General features: G+C 42.3%; 1 protein-coding gene across 1 annotated transcript in view; it reads left to right on the plus strand.

Annotated features, from left to right (window-relative positions):
• Positions 1-17272, plus strand: part of ENPP1 (ectonucleotide pyrophosphatase/phosphodiesterase 1) — a 221123-nt gene that overhangs the window by 113128 nt on the left and 90723 nt on the right. The window contains exons 6-8 of the mRNA XM_030196551.1: positions 10913-11010; positions 11194-11273; positions 15750-15869. Of these exons, the coding sequence (XP_030052411.1) occupies positions 10913-11010; positions 11194-11273; positions 15750-15869 (298 nt within the window). The remainder of the gene's footprint in view (positions 1-10912; positions 11011-11193; positions 11274-15749; positions 15870-17272) is intronic.

A 17272-nucleotide genomic window follows, 5' to 3' on the forward strand; every position in this document is an offset into this window, starting at 1 on the left:
TGACGTCATGAGCTCGAGTGCAGCTCGATACTGAAGCTCCGAGCCTAATCCCCTTAAATCACCGCTATCCACAATAAGAAGCAAAGCAAGGTACTTACTTTATATGGAAAAATTCCTAACAAGTTCGCCCACAAATATGGCGCAAAAAACATTAAAAAAAGATAGAAGTAAAGCGAGTAGCGGCGACACTAAGACGCTGGAGGAAACCGCGCCAACAGGGCCTATATTTACGGAGGCTCAACTCCACCAACTGACACAAGCGACCGAGAGGGCCTGGGAACCCAAATGGATAAGTCTGAATAGCAAACTAGAGGCATATCAGACGACTCTGGACGGGTTTAGTATCCGGCTTGGAGATCTAGAGACGAGGGTCTCGGCAACGGAAGATGACTCGCGAGGATATGGCCCCGATATTGCAGAATTAAGGCAACAAGTGGTGGAGCAGCGCAACCTCCTAGATGAATATGAAAATAGAGCAAGAAGGAACAACATACGTATTATTGGACTGGATGAATCTGTCCTGGAGCGCAACCTTGAAACATGGTTGGAAACTTGGCTATCTAAAGATCTGGCGCTCACGGACACGATGGGCCCAATGGTTATAGAAAGAGCACACCGCATGGGCAGAAAATGGAGGATAGAAATAGACCACGTGCAGTCATAGCGAAGCTAATGAACTACCGCCATAAAATAGAGATAATGCAAGGCTTCAAAATTAAACGGGATTCGCTACAATATAATAAGAGGAACATTTTGATATTCCAAGATTACTCTACTGCCGTCCAAGAAAAAAGAAAACAATACCATCCGCTCTGCTCAGAGCTGGCACAGAAAAAAATCCGATTTCGCCTACAATACCCAGCTCAACTAAAAATATATATACAGGAGAAATGGCAGTCATTTCCCACGGCAACTGAAGCCAGAAAACATCTAACGGACAATAAAATCTTGGAAGCAGCTTGAATTAGCCTTCTTGCATAATAGAGATAATATGCAAACCACAGCAAGTATTACTGAATATGTGGATAGCAAGATTATTGTTTACTGTTTTAAATTTGGGGGAATTGGGAGCTTCAGGTGATCACCGAGGTCACAGGACATCCACCTGGAATATCCAGGTGGCTGTACAAAGGTTACATGTGTGGTTGGGAAGATAGGGGGAAGGGGGGGATAAGGGAAAAAGAACCTACTCTAAATATGGTAAATAAGGGACAAAAGATAGATCCTCTCAGAGACATTGATGTAATGGTAAAAAATGGAAATTTGTTGACCAAGATATATGCAAGGTCCCCTGCGGGCACAAATTTTATGGGTTATAAGCGTAAGGATATATGTATACCTATGCAACTATGCCACTTAGAGTTATAACATGGAATGTAGGGGGCATAACATCCCCTATAAAACGGAACAAAATACTTACAGCCCTCAGGCGACACCGGGCAGATATAGCCTGCATACAGGAAACACGATTAAATGATATAGAACATTCTAAATTGCAAAGATTGTGGGTTGGTGAATGCTATGCGGTAAATGCCCAGGGGCGGAGGGGAGGAATTGCGGTCCTAATTCGTAAAGGGTTGGCCTGTAAAGTAACAGTGGTAGAAAAAGGGAAACAAGGTCGATACATAATACTGCGAATATGGCTACAAGGGTTTGAATTCTACCTGATCGGGGTATATGGGCCTAACGAATATGACAAAGAATTCTACCGGACGTTGGGAAGTAAATGTCTACCAACAGGGTAAGATTTTAATACTCGGGGACCTTAACTTAATTCTAAACCCCAGAGAGGACACCACTAATCCGCAGTCGGCACACTACTCAGGACAGCGAGCAGGAGAACTACAAATGCTTCTGAAGACATTAGACCTGGTGGATGTGTGGAGAACACTACATCCTGGGGAACATGACTATACACATAGATCAAGGGCTCATGGAACACAATCGAGATTGGACTATATTCTCCTAGGCCGTACTATGTTCCACCAGGTGAGGGGGGCAACCATAGGACCGGAGGAGATCTCTGACCATACTCCGGTATGGATGGACTTAGAGTTACCAGGCGACAGGGTAAGAGGAATAGGGTGGAGATACCCGGCATATCTGGACGGGGACCCTCAATTCCAAAAATATCTACTGGACAAATGGGAAGACTACACATTTCACAATAAAGAACATGCAGAGACAGACCCAATCTTATTTTGGTCCGCACTAAAGGCGGTTCTTAGAGGGAATATTATTGCCTATTGTAGTGCCCAAAAGAAACGCCGAGCGGCGACAATACTACAATTGGAAAAACAACTTTCTAAAGCTAAACGTATACACATTTCAAGACCCTCCCAGGTCACATTGGAACATTTAAAGACCATACAGGTCACACTCAATACTCTGCTCCATGAAAAAGAACAAAGGTCAGCAGTGTATTATAAATATAAATTACACCGATTTGGGAACAAAACGGGACGTTTACTAAGTAAAGTAATAAAACACTGGGGGGGATCCCGGACGGTGGCGGCCCTGAAGGATGAGCATGGCAGACTCAGAGTAACACAAAATGAAATTGGGAGAATCTTTACTAAACATTTTACACAACTGTACTCAACAGAGAGCCAAGTAAATAAGCAGTTGATACAAGACTACTTAATACAGGCGGGTCTGCCAACAATAACACCTGAAGACCTAGCTATACTCAATGCTCCATTAACACTAACGGAACTCCAACAGGCTATAAAAAAATTAAAGAACCGAACGGCGCCAGGGCCAGACGGATACACTGGGGAATTTTATAAGATCCTACCCCTAGAAGGCCAAAAGACACTGCTGGAGTATTATGAAGAGGTGATTACCGCAGGAACATTTCCCAAATATGCTAATACAGCCTTAATTACCTTAATTCCTAAACCGAGGAAGTCGCTGACTAAAGCAGAAGATTACCGCCCTATATCCCTAATAAACGTTGATACCAAATTATTGGCAGGAATGTTGGCAGAACGCATGGCAAAATGCCTCCCTAACTTAATAAGCCCAGAGCAAGTTGGGTTTGTTAGAAATAGACAAGCCACACACAATGTCCGCCGGTTACTATTAGCTATAGCGTCATGTCAGGGGCAGGAAACACCGTCGGTAATAATGAGTGCAGACGCAGAAAAGGTGTTCGATAGGGTGGGATGGGAGTATCTCTTCCAGACCATGAGGACGATGGGGATTGAGGGCTGGTTCATGCAAGCAATCGAAACACTATATTGTAAACCGGGGGCGAGCATTATTGTCAATGGTATAAAAGAGACTGAATTCAAAATAATGAGGGGAACTAGACAGGGGTGCCCATTATCCCCTGCCCTTTTTGTGATATCATTGGAACCACTGTTACATATATTGAGAAACCAGGCAACTATCACGGGAGTGCAAATAGCAGGCCAAAATATAAAGGTACTAGCTTTTGCAGACGATCTAATGATGACCATAACAGACCCTCCTAGATCCATGGCCCTGTTGATATAGGAGATAGAACGTTTTGGACAAATCTCAGGATTCAAATTAAACTTGACCAAGACAGTAGCCCTTGAAATAGTAAAATATCCACGCAAGGGATGGACTGCTGAATTTCCCCTTACCTGGGAACTAAATTCTATTAAATATTTGGGAGTGCATGTACCGGCAGATCTCTCTCAGTTATACGATCTTAATGTAAATAACTTACAGAGACTATACAGACACTGCGGGCCTGGGGCGCCCTTCCAGTGTCCCTATTGGGTAGGATTGCACTCTTTAACATGGTCATTGCCCCAAGATGGACATATATATTTCAAACTTTACCTTTGTACCTGAAAAAAAAAGATGAGCGCACATTACACCGCCACACACAACGATTTCTCTGGCGGGGAAAGAAAGCAAGACTGCCGATCTCTATATTGACTATCCCGGTGGAATATGGGGGGCTGGGACTACTGAACATTCGCTTTTTGAGTATAGCTAATGGCATGAGACACATAAATGACTGGTTCAGGCAAACCAGTGATTACACTAATACAGCTCTGGAACTAGGTGTGTCCCCGGGGATGCATTTTGGTAACTATCTGCATGGCACTGGAGTGGAGGTTCCATATCCCCTGAAGCATTCTGGGATAATGACAGCTGCCAGGGCTGTCTGGGAATGGGTGTGTCGCCTTCACCATTTTTCACCCAGAGTGACACCATATTTGCCTATCTGTAACAACTATGCCTTTATACCTGGACAAATGTACACTGTATTCAAGAGGTGGGAAAAGAAAGGCATGGTATATCTTCTCCAGGTGGTGACTACCGAGGGCAGACTCAAATCATTTAATGAGCTGCAAAACAAATATGGCTTGCCTGCCAGTGATGAATTTTACTATAGACAGCTACGACACTATGTGTCATCTTTACCATGGACATCATTAACAGAAGATGTACAGGAAGAAATTTCCTCAGCTTATTCTTTGGACTCTCAACAAAAAGTACCCATGGCATATCATCATAGACATATACGAGATACGGCTTTGGAACTGGACTATACCAAACTAGCACACATCTGGACCCTGGATTTACAAATTACAATAACTGCACAGGTGTTACAAACTCATATATTGCAGATTCGGAAGACTACAAATGCAGCTGCACACTGGGAATTACAATATAAGGTGGCTCTGAGACTGCACGTTCCACCGAGAAGGGCATTCCACATGGGACTATCCCCCTGGGGCGAGTGCCCAAAATGTAGAGCACCAGGAGCTACAACGGGACACATGCTCTGGCATTGTAAACATACGCAAAGTTTTTGGCGGCAGATTGTAACCCAGGTAACCACTATGTGGGGACAAATGTGGCATTATGATGCCCAATTATTATTTGGACAACCAAAACTGGGGAAAAGACCTAAACGAGGATACACAGCATTTGTGATGCGAGCCACACTTGCAGGTAAACAGACCATACTGTCAGAATGGATATCCCATCAACCTCCCAAGGTGCAGCAGTGGAGGACACATATGATACATATAATGCGCATGGAACGTATGGCTATAAGGGACCTTGACTCTACAGAAGGAACACAATTTCAGCAACGTTGGAACCCGTTTTGGACTACCATGACAGCAGCAGCGAGAAGTCATATATTAAATCCCTGATAATAAGGTTTTGAAAACAAGAGGATGAAGGAGTAGGGAAGGGAGAAGGAGGATAGGGATGGGTGGGGGGGAGGAAGTTAAGGGAAGGGGGGGCAAAAATTAAAAACATTGTTTACCAAGTATGGTTTAATATGAACAATAGTAGAACTGGCAGAAATTATACAATGTATATTCTCCATGTGTTGTTTACTAATAAAAAAGATTTAAACATAACATATTACTATTATTTATCTGCGTTTGCTATATCGCCTTCGCTAACTCAGCAGATCAAAGTGGTTAACATACGAAAATCAAAAAGGTCAGAAAGGAACTACAAAATTCATATAGAAAAGGAGGGACCACTTATACAAGCCGTATACTTTACACCTAAAATTGGGGAAAGGGGAGATACATTTCATACGTAAAAATTGAGGAGGAGGGAAGTAAAAAGTGGACAGAAGGGGTGGAGAACAGGGAGAGGTGAGAGCAAAGGTAAGGGGAAATGGAACTCCAGCGACCAGCGATGAAAAGACCACAGCCCACCAAGTAGGACTAAAAGCTAGATTAAATAGCCAAGTCTTTAGGGCTGATGATTCAGTCTTAATTTCTTTTGGGAGTCTGTTCCACGAAAAGGAAGCAGCAAAAAAGAAAGCACAGTGATGTGTTGACTCCAAAGGGGCCTGTTTGGGACATGGGAGTACTAAATGGTGATCATTAACAGAACAGAGAGAACGAGCAGGAGAGTGGAAAGATAACATGGAAGACCTAACTGAAAGGCCTTAAAACTAAGTATGAGAAGTTTGAACATAATTTTCTGTTCTACAGGGAGCCAGTGGTAGGACTTTAGTAGGGGAGAAGCATGTTCATAACGATGTGCATGACATAGAAGCTTAATGGAAATATTCTGTAAACACTGTAACTTTTTAAATTGAAAACGGGGGTAACCTAAGTAAATTGTGTTGTAATAGTCAAGTCTGGTAATTAGAAAAAGCAGAATAAGTGAATGGAAAGATTGAGGAATGAAATATTGGTGAACTGAGCGTAGCTGCTGTCTAAGGGTGAAAAAAAATGGTTTTACAGATACTTGATGCATGAAAAGCAAAGGAAAGATGGGAGTCGAGAGTTACTGTCTTATGATGAAAAAAACAGTATGGGCTGTTAATCCTAAACAGGTAATCTAATACTCCAGAGAACTGAAAAACAGCCAAACACAATCCAAAGGGTTGTGTGGAATGAATGTAAAGAAATGAGGAAAGTGGGAAATACCCTCAGAAACCAAGGCTCCTGCTAAGGTCTAATCAACAAGACACTATTGTCTATAAAAGACTTTGTGCCCATGATCAAGTTTCTTTCATGAGGTAAATATTCCCTACTCCACTCATTCAAAAATGCCCATATAGGAGCATCATGTAAAATTGTCCATAATAGAGCACAAATTTTTTATACAAAAAAAGCCCATGATAGAGCACAAATATTAAAGATAACTGAGTAACAAAAACTGTTCAAGCTACAGCATGGCATGCATCAACTTAGCTCAATAAATGCTGGCTTGACAACCCCACAGTTCAACTGTTGATTTTCAACGGGGCCCGATTCGTTTCACCCATAGCAGGGCTTCATCAGGAACCACTGAATTAGATCATACTGACAGGGATATCAATCTCAAGCTGACTAAACTTCTTTTACAACCGACGGGGCATTTTTGAATGAGTGGAGTAGGGAATATTTACCCCCATGAAAGAAACTTGATCATGGGCACAAAGTCTTTTATAGACAATAGTGTCTTGCTGAGTCGAGAGTTACTCCCAAATAATGAAAAGAGTCAACAGGTGAAATATCCGTTCCCAGAAGATGTAGAAGGGGGTTGGGGATGGATGGACCACCTGTAAACCAGTAGACCACAGTTTTTTGTGGGTTTAGAACCATTTTATGGCCAGCAAGACATTTAGATACTAAAGCGAGGCAATCCTTAAGAGGGGTAATAGAAGGTGAAAATGGATTAGTTCATGTATACCGTAGCAAACCAAAAAAGGCTTGGTATGATTTACAATAGCATTGAAAAATGAAATAATAACGAATAACATATATAACCCAGCAACACAAAATCATTCACGCAGACATCCCAACCTACATGCTAAACCTCGTGGACCTACCTCCCAGAAATGCCACAAGATCATCTCGCAAGTACCTCAACCTGCACTTCCCCAGCTGTAAAGGGCTAAAATACAAACTGATGCACACCACCACCTTCTCTTACATGAGCACGCAGTTATGGAATGCATTACCCACAGACCTGAAAACAATCGACGAAATAACTATCTTCCGCAAATCTCTGAAGACATATTTCTTCAACAAGGCCTACAATGAGAACTGACAGTTCCAGTAATCCATTTCACCAACCCAATCAGTTATGAAAGCCCACCTTCTATAAATACCCTAACAAATCCCTTCCTTCTTCTTTCTTCCCTTAATTAATCTCTACACAATACTAACTGCACCTGATATACTGGAACAACTATGTTAACAATACTATGTAAGCCACATTGAGCCTGCAAATAGGTGGGAAAATGTGGGATACAAATGCAATAAATAAAGAGCTTAAACACTGGCACAGATCTAGTAGTAATATAAATGAAACTAACACTGAGGGGCCCTTTTTCCAAGCTACAGGAAAAAGGGCCCTGCACTAGCGACAGGGGCAGTTTTTCCCGTGTTCCAAGGCCATTTTTTGTGCAGCCGGTAAAAGCCCCCCCCCCCCTCCAAATGGACACGAGGTGAGAATTTACCGTGTGGCCCATGCAGCAGGGAGCCCTTACTGCCACCCACTGAGATGGCGGTAACCGGGCAGCACGTGGCAATGCCCAATTACCACTGGATTATTGCCGCACAAGCCATTTCTGGGTGTCTTCTTTTTCCCCTGGAAATGGCACGCGCTTGGGGTGGGACTACTGCTGGCGGTTGCGTTGGGCCAGCAGTTACATAGTAGGTGACAGCAGTCTGCCCAACAAGATAAACTCATATATGCTACTTTATATGTATACCTGACCTTGATTTGTATCTACCACTTTCAGGGCATAGACCGTAGAAGTCTGCCCAGTACTAGCCCCGCCTCTCAACTACTGGTGCTGCCACCCAATCTCTGCTAAGCTTCTGAGGATCCATTCCTTCTGAACAGGATTCCTTTATGTTTATCCCATGCATTTTTGAATTCTGTTACTGTTTTCATCTCCACCACCTACCGCGGGAGGGCATTCCAGGTATCCACCACTCTCTCTGTGAAAAAATACTTCCTGACATTTTTCTTGAGTCTGTCCCCCCTTCAACCTCATTTCATATCCTCTAGTTCTACTGCCTTCCCGTCTCCGGAACAGGTTCATTTGCGGATTAATACCTTTCAAATATATGAACGTCTGTATCATATCACCCCTGTTTGGTGCATTTTTTCTAGTGAAAAGGGTGCCAGTACTCAAATGCCAGGCCACCCTTCAGGGGTGGGGTGATCACTGAGGAATCCACCCCACAATAGCCAGGCCCCCTGCAACCAGTCACAGGATCTATGACTAGGCAGAATTGGTGTGTAGAGCCTGAGCTCTTTCATTAAAACTTGAGGACCATGGGTCAATTTTATCAGACAATGGAAAAGGTGCCGGTACTCAGTACCCCCAAGTACCCCCTCAAAAAAAGCCCTGCCCCTGTTTCTCCTTTCCTCCAGGGTATACATGTTCAGGTCAGCAAGTCTCTCCTCATATGTTTTGTAATGCAAATCCCATACCATTTTTGTAGTTTTCTTTGCACTGCTTCAATTTTTTTTTTACATCCTTAGCAAGATACGGCCTCCAAAACTGAACACAATACTCCAGGTGGGACCTCATCAACGACTTGTACAGGGACATCAACACCGCCTTTCTTCTGCTGGTCACACCTCTCAACCTAGCAACCTTCTGGCTACAGCCACCACCTTGTGACACTGTTTCGTCGCCTTCAGATCCTCACCCCAAGATCCCTCTCCCCATCCGTATATATCAGACTCTCACCGCCTAACGCATACGTCTCCCATGGATTTTTACTCCCTAAGTGCATCACTTTGCATTTCTTTGCATTGAATTTTAATTGCCAAACATTAGACCATTCTTCTATAGCTTCTGCAGATCTTTTTTCTTGTTTTCCACTCCCTCCGGGGTGTCCACTCTGTTACAAATCTTGATGTCATCTGCAAAAAGGCAAGTCCCGGAAGGGGCTCTGTAAAAGAGCCCCTTAGTGAAGAACCATGATTTGAGCCATTTTTGGAACCACAAATGTTGTTTCAGTCCAAATGGATGCAGGCAAAGCATTCCACATTGGAACCACAGCCTGAAGAAATACTCTCTTAGTAGAAACTAAATGAGGTTTAAAAGAGAGAGGAGCCTGTAATTTATTCAGATGAAGAAGTCTGGTTGTGGTTCTACTGAACTGGATAGAAATCAAAGTAGAGAAAAGAACCTGGACAGAATCCGTTTACAATTTTAAAGACTAAGGGCCCTGTTTTACTAAGGCGTGCTAGCATTTTTAGCACATGCTAAACGTTAGTGTGTGCTGACTGTGTAGATGTACCACTTTTCTTGTGGTACAACTTCATTCAAGGTGGTTTACATATATACAGGTACTTATTTTTGTACCTGGGGCAATGGAGGGTTAGGTGACTTGTCCAGTGTCACAAGGAGCTGCACTAACCACTAGGCTGCTCCTCCTCCTCCTCCTGTAATAGTTAGAGCTACTTTATTAGTTTCCTTTGTTTTCCATCAGGACAGAGACTTGATATTGAGATTGTATTACAAGACAGCAGATACCTCATATATGGGTGAGAAGGTGCAAAGTGTTTCCTGATGTCTCTAAGTGGATACAATCTAGACGGAAGAAGTTTTTAGATTTACGTTCTGCTGTTACCTCTTTAGGAGCTTCCTTTCAACTTAGATTTCCTTGTAAATATTTGGTGGTATATCAAAATGTTCAGTATATTTTCTATGATTCAGTTCAGTTAAGATTTTTTCTTGAAGGGAAAGGTGTCACTCTTTCTTGACGCCCAGCTTGTTGGGGTCAGTTTTGGTCTGTTAGTTAATATGAGAGGAGTTTCTAACTCGTTTTTTTTTTTTCTTTTCTTTTCAACTATTTTCTTATAATTTATATCCATCTTTACTTTCTTAGGGGTCATTTTACTAAGGTGCGCTGAAAAATGGCCTGCGGTAGTGTAGGCGTGGATTTTGGGTGCGCGCAGAATCATTTTTCAGTGCACCTGTAAAAAAGGCCTGCGAAAATGGTCATGCGACAAAATGAAAATTGCCGCGCGTCCAGCCATTGACCTAGTGAAAGGTCTCACGTGGTAACCGGGCGGTAATGACGTACGCACGCCAAAAAATAAAAATTATTTTTCGGCCGCACGCCCAAAATGAAATTACTGCAAAAGCCACATGGTAGCTGTGCGGTAACTCCATTTTGGTGCGTGTTGGACGCGCATCGACGCTTACGCAGCTTTGTAAAAGGGCCCTATAGTTCCCTCCTTAATGTAGACTAAGTTAAAGATACGTTTTCTATATGTTCTTTTATAGAATGATTTGACTGTATTGTATTATAATCTGGTTTTCTTATTATAGTGTTTTCTTTGATATATTAACATGAAAAAAAAAAAAAGAATACCGCTCAATGCATAATTTTTTTTTGTGCCGATTTACTGAATCTAGACCCAAATATCTAAAAGCACAGCTGAACTCCCACGTTAATCGGAGCCGTTAACTAATCTTTCTTTTCTCTAGGTTCTCCAAGCCTCCTCTGCTCTTGTTCTCTTTGGATGGCTTCAGGGCGGAGTATTTGCACACATGGGGAGGACTTCTTCCTGTCATTAGTAAATTAAGTGAGTCTCATTTCTGCATCCTAATAAACTGAAGGAATAAGAGAATGAGGGGAATATAAGAGAATCAGATTATGTCAGTTAAACGCAGCTATAGGTGAAAACTGAAACACTGCATCCTTTTGATTTGTGGAAGAGCATTAATATGCTGTATTTCTTTCTTTCTTTTCTTTTTTTTTTAACAAGAAAACTGTGGAACATATACACCTAGCCTGAGGCCAGTTTATCCAACCAAAACGTTCCCCAATCACTACAGCATAGTCACAGTAAGTATTGTATTTTATAACTTACAGAAGTGTTTCCTGTACATGCTACTTATTATCCTAGTACCAAAGCACTAGGTGACCCTTCTACTAAGCTGTGTTAAGCAGCTAATGCAGGGCAATAGACAACTGGACAGACCTGCGCTACTGTCTTCTGCACAAAAAAAAGCAGGCGCTGCGGTAAAATCCCATGTTGGCTGCCTAATATGGGAGTGGAGGGATCTGGGCATTTTCGCTTTCAAAAGGTGCTGCAGGTGCTCACCCCCGAACAACCGATCCTCTTCACAGCACCCGAATGCATGTACCAGTAACCTCAATCCCCTTCCCAACACCTCAATGAATGTTCTAGAAATCCTGATCTCCCTCCTCACATTCACAGTGCCTTCCATCCCCGCCCTTCTAAATCTGTTCCCTGAGAAGCAGCCCCTCCAACCTCTGATGTCCCCATCCCGGGCTACAAAGTTTTCACATATACTAATTTGTAATTTAGTATGCATTACATTGATTTACTTTATGGAATACACAGAACCAACTCAAGTTTGGCAGGGTAATAAGAATACTAATATTATGGCAAAACAAGGAGCTGCTCAGGAACTTGAGACCTTATGTACCCCGCGCTTTCCCACACATGGCAGGCTCAATGCGGCTTACATAGTAACAATATAAAGAATTACAAAGTCGAAGAAGAATATACAGTTTGTGGTAAACGCAAAATTAATGGGGTTAACGGATAAGTAAGTTGAACATAGGAGGAACTGGGTTTAGAAGGAAATGAGCATTGGGAGGTAGGTGTAAAAAGATGGAAAGGAATGGATATGGGGGTAGCAAAAAGGATAATGGGAAACATGGTCAATGTATAACTGTTGTCAATAAGAATCATAACAATGTGAAACAAATCCAATATCTCAGGGCCCAGTCTTACCATATTATGATAGAATACCCTGTTTCAACTCCATTTAATCCATTGGACATTTTAACAGTACTTTGAAAACTATAGGGTCCTTTTACCAAGCTGCGGGAAAAGGCCCTGCGCTAGCAGCAGGGACCGTTTTTTCCACGTGCCACGGCTCTTTTTTTTAGCTCAGCAGGTAAAAAAGCCCCCACACATACATGGCCATGCGGTAAGAGAACTTGAGGTGGCGATAAGGGCTCCCACGCTAACCGGGCAGTGCGCGGCGATGCCTGATTACTGCTGGGTTATCACCACACAAGCCATTTCCGGGGGTTTTCTTTTTCCCCGGAAATTGCGCACGCTCAGGGCGGGATGACCACTGGCAGCCGCATTGGGCCGGCGGTAAGCCCGCGTTGGGTTTATGCTGCTCTGTAAAAGGGCTCCCTATAAGAGGGTATTTCTGTATAGATCACCTAAACCAGTGTTTCCCAAACCTGGTCCTGGAGGCATCCCAGCCAGTCAGGTTTTCAGGATACTCACAATGAATATTCATGAGAGAGATTTGCATGCATGGCCTCCACCTCATGCAAATCTGTTAGGCACTGAGATGTGTGTTAAATGCGAACTTACGTTATAGAATAGAAGTATAAGTCCGCATTCATGCGCCTAACTTTAGATGTGAGCACTGGTCTAGCTCAATGGCTGGACTAAGTGCTAATCTATTACCCTCGCATGTAACTGCCTGACACAGCCCTTCCTCACTCATTACCCTTTCAGGTGGATGCCCCTTTGGAGTTGCACTCTCTAGAATTTGACCGCACAAATTCTAGAATACCGACTAAGGACAGTTATGCGCCAAACTGCCAGTTAATGACGACACCAATTATAGCCAATAATTGGTTCTTAAGGCCAATTAGCATCTAATCTATTAAGTTACATGCACAAATGACGTTATTCTATTAGTTGTGCATGCAGATTCGTGCTAGTTGGAAATATAGGCATGCAGCTTTCTAGAATGAGGGGGTAAGTGCTGCTTCACTGTAGTTTTTAACACCTCTTTTTATCTGTATAATCTCCCAAATTCTATATATTGTGCCTTAATTTCTGCACAGAAATCAAAGCATATTCTACAACAATGCGCGTAACATAATTGGTTAGCTAATCAGCGCTGTCAATTGAATGTTAAGCAATTTTCAGCACTAATTGGCATTAATTAAGATTTATGCACACAACTCGCTAAGTGTATTCTGTAATGTGATGTGTGTAAATTCCAAGTCACATAGTTGAAAACGGGCTGTAGTTATGGGAGTTTCAAAAATCGATGGGCATTGTTATAGAGTACACCCATTCTGGGCCTAATTTAGACTTCGGGATTTAGGCCAAGTAAAACATGGCCGAAATGGTTGCAACCAAATTTAGTCACATGGAGAGGCACTCTGGGTATTCTATATACCGCGCAGAAATTTTAAGCCTATTCTATAAAGTGTAGGCGTACTTTAGAGAATGCACCTAGGTGTATTTTTTTACTGCGCAGATTTTTCAGGTGCCAAATATAGAATCCAGCCCAATGTGCCTAAGTTTAAATTATGAATCCCCCAGTACAAGATGTGTTTCACTGAATCTCAGCTGTATGAAGGGGGCGATTCCTGAACACAACACCATGCAGTTTAATTTAGTCTGCTTTAGAGGAGTGAGTTTATTTAACTTTTTTATATACTACCTACAGTTGTAGGCATTACAACTAAATTAAAGCGCATTCCAGCTCAAACCGGGAGGCTGCTTTAGCGTTTGATATCCAAAACAAATTATCCCCCTGATTCTGTAATGGTTGCCAAAATTTGCGCGTGCAAATTTAGGTTCGTTGCCGATTTTGCACGCACAATTTAAGTGAATAACGAGCCATAGTGCCAATAATTGGCTTTTTAACAAGTAATTGGCACTAATTAGATTTAATTGGGTGTTATGTGCATAAAGTTAGGCGTGGAATCTCCGCCTAAACTTTATGCGTGAAATGAAAAAGGGGGACATGAAAAGGGGATGGTCATGGGCATTTTGGAGAGGAATGGGGTGTGGCTTTGAGTTACGCACATAATTGCAGAATAACGGTGCTCCAAATGTATACTTGGTGTGGGCATTTGCACTATGTTTTCTTTGGTACAGTTGGTCACGCCTACATTTATACTCGACCATAACGAATAAACATTATTCTGTAAACTGCACTGAACCACTTAAGTGGGGAGTTTTTGGGCGCCAAATTTTTTAGGTGCCATTTATGGAATCTACCCCTACATGGTGAACTTCACTGGCTTTGAAAATGTGGGCCCACTTACCACATAATGGATATGTCGAGATCTGGTCAAAAGTTATATAGTTATGTGGAGCAGGCCAAGATGCATTCTGGGAATGGGTGTTACCACTTTACCCTTTTTACTTAAGCTGAAGGTAGTTCCCTGTATACAAGTACCAAGTTGCAAACAACTTATGGGGGGGCTACCAGTTTCATGACAGTTTCTTGGCAAACTATTCATTTGATAGTTTACCATTGCCTTCCCCAGTCATCTTTACATCCTGGGTAAGGTGGGGTACTTATTTTCAAATGAAGAGTGAGTTGGCCAGAGACTGTCTAGCTAACAAAAATCCCAGGATTCAAACTCGGATCATGGGCACAGTAGAAACACATAAATAGCTGTCCTATCTCTTCAGCAATCCAATATAAGTGGATAAATCAGCTGAAAATCTGATTTTAGAAAACCGGATCAGTCATGCAATCATTTTTAAATGCATTGAAACATGCTGAATATTGGTCCTTAATTCTGTATGTGGGGTGCTCTAGGGAAGATGGACAGCAGGGCAAGATTTCAAAGGGCTGACTATTGGGTCTACCGAATAAGGCAACAATTTCCGTATTTGGCAGACTGACACTGCACAGTGTGTCCCAATGCACCACATGGGGTCAGAGGATGGCACAGAGGCAGGAGTGGGTAGGCATCATTCCTGCTTTTCAACTCTGACGTAGTCTTGGGGATGCAGGGTCGGGTGTTCTGGGAGGGATATCAGGGGGGGTGTACTTGGGGGCCCCCCTGGTACATTTGACCCTTTAGCACAGTGATTTAATGCAGATTTTCTCACACTGTTTCTTCCTACATCAGGAGTATGATTTGCACGAGAAATCCAAGCAAAAACTGCTGTGCTAAATGGTAGCACAGTTTACTGCGTCGGCCCCGTAGACAGCACTGATTTTCCATGCTAGCCAGCTGTTTTAGCTGGGGAATCTTACCATACTGCTAGCTTGTCAAATTTAGACCAATTATTCCCCCCCCCCCCCCCCCCCCACATCTAGCTGGTCTAAATTCGACAGAGTCTGGGGTAAGGAGCAAAGTTAAACCCTCAGGCATATACAGTACCTAAGTTATATCCACATATCTCACCTGTTTGTGATTGAATAGGCTCTTATCAGGTGTACATATATAGCAACTGAGTGACAATAGGCTTCAATGGTGACAATGCTAATTTTGTGGATTTAATTTTGCAGTGCAATTGGAATGGCAATCTAGCCTTTCCCAATCTAATTTACGTTCTAATCCCAGGGCCTGTATCCAGAATCCCATGGTGTCGTGGACAATAAAATGTATGATCACAAGCGTAATGCTTTCTTCACTCTGAAAAGCAATGAAAAGTTCAATCCATTGTGGTATCAAGGAGAACCTGTGAGTATAAGCTTAAAATTTAAGTGTTTGCCTTCTGACAACATCTAGAGCTCTGTCTGTCCAGAACTGTAGTTTGATGACTGACATAACTTTTGAGTTAATATTGTACCTTTAAACTATATCCCCCAATATCAAGCCCATGGTAGTTAGTATTTTTATTAAACACAAGCTGCCATGAGCAAAAAATCCAGGTATTCAGCAGCGGTATCCAGATAGTGGCTACTTCTGAGTATCCAGATGGAGCAGTGAGGTGCCAGCACTACCCAGATGGCGGTGATATTCAGCCATTAATTAGCTTATCCGGATGGCACATAGAACTGCTTTTTTGCAGCCTTAAGTTATTCGGATAGTGGCACTGAAAATTGTTGCTCTCTGGAGAAACTGAGTCATAAGAATATAAGTACATAAGTATTGCCACACTGGGACAGACCAAAGGTCCATCAAGCCCAGCATCCTGTTTCCAACAGTGGCCAATCCAGGTCACAAATACCTGGCAAGATCCCCCCAAAAAAGTTCAATACACTTTATGCTGCTTATCCCAGAAATACACAAACAACAATAGACAAAGCAGCTCTGAAGCAACAGAAAAATGTTGATTATTTGAAGGTGTCTCATACAATCACAGCGACAAAATAATGTCAATGTGCTATAGCAGCACTCAAGCTTGTGAATTAGTATAATCACAGACCACCTCCTACCAACCAATAGTGCACATAGTTTGCATCGTGTGGAAACCTACATATCTACGTGTCCATACATTACTAAACTCAAACTATATTTTTTTTAAAACACATTTTTTTGTTGTGCACTACTTCAAAAAATTGTAAAACTGTTGCAATCACTAATAGGTAATGCAAAAGTCAACTTAACTTGATAGCTCAAAATATTTTTCACCGTCTTGATGGGCTAGAGCTTATCGACAGGACCCTGTTTCGCGGTCAACTGCTTTCTCAAGGGCCAAGCTTTTTCAACAGAAACTGATACCGTTGTACGTTGTATCAGTTTCTGTTGAAAAAGCTTGGCCCTTGAGAAAGCAGTTGACCGCGAAACAGGGTCCTGTCGATAAGCTCTAGCCCATCAAGACGGTGAAAAATATTTTGAGCTATCAAGTTAAGTTGACTTTTGCATTACCTATTAGTGATTGCAACAGTTTTACAATTTTTTGAAGTAGTGCACAACAAAAAAATGTGTTTTAAAAAAAATAGTTTGAGTTTAGTAATGTATGGACACGTAGATATGTAGGTTTCCACACGATGCAAACTATGTGCACTATTGGTTGGTAGGAGGTGGTCTGTGATTATACTAATTCACAAGCTTGAGTGCTGCTATAGCACATTGACATTATTTTGTCGCTGTGATTGTATGAGACACCTTCAAATAATCAACATTTTTCTGTTGCTTCA

The sequence above is a fragment of the Microcaecilia unicolor genome, chromosome 3, assembly GCF_901765095.1.
Source record: "Microcaecilia unicolor chromosome 3, aMicUni1.1, whole genome shotgun sequence".
Taxonomy (NCBI): domain Eukaryota; kingdom Metazoa; phylum Chordata; class Amphibia; order Gymnophiona; family Siphonopidae; genus Microcaecilia; species Microcaecilia unicolor.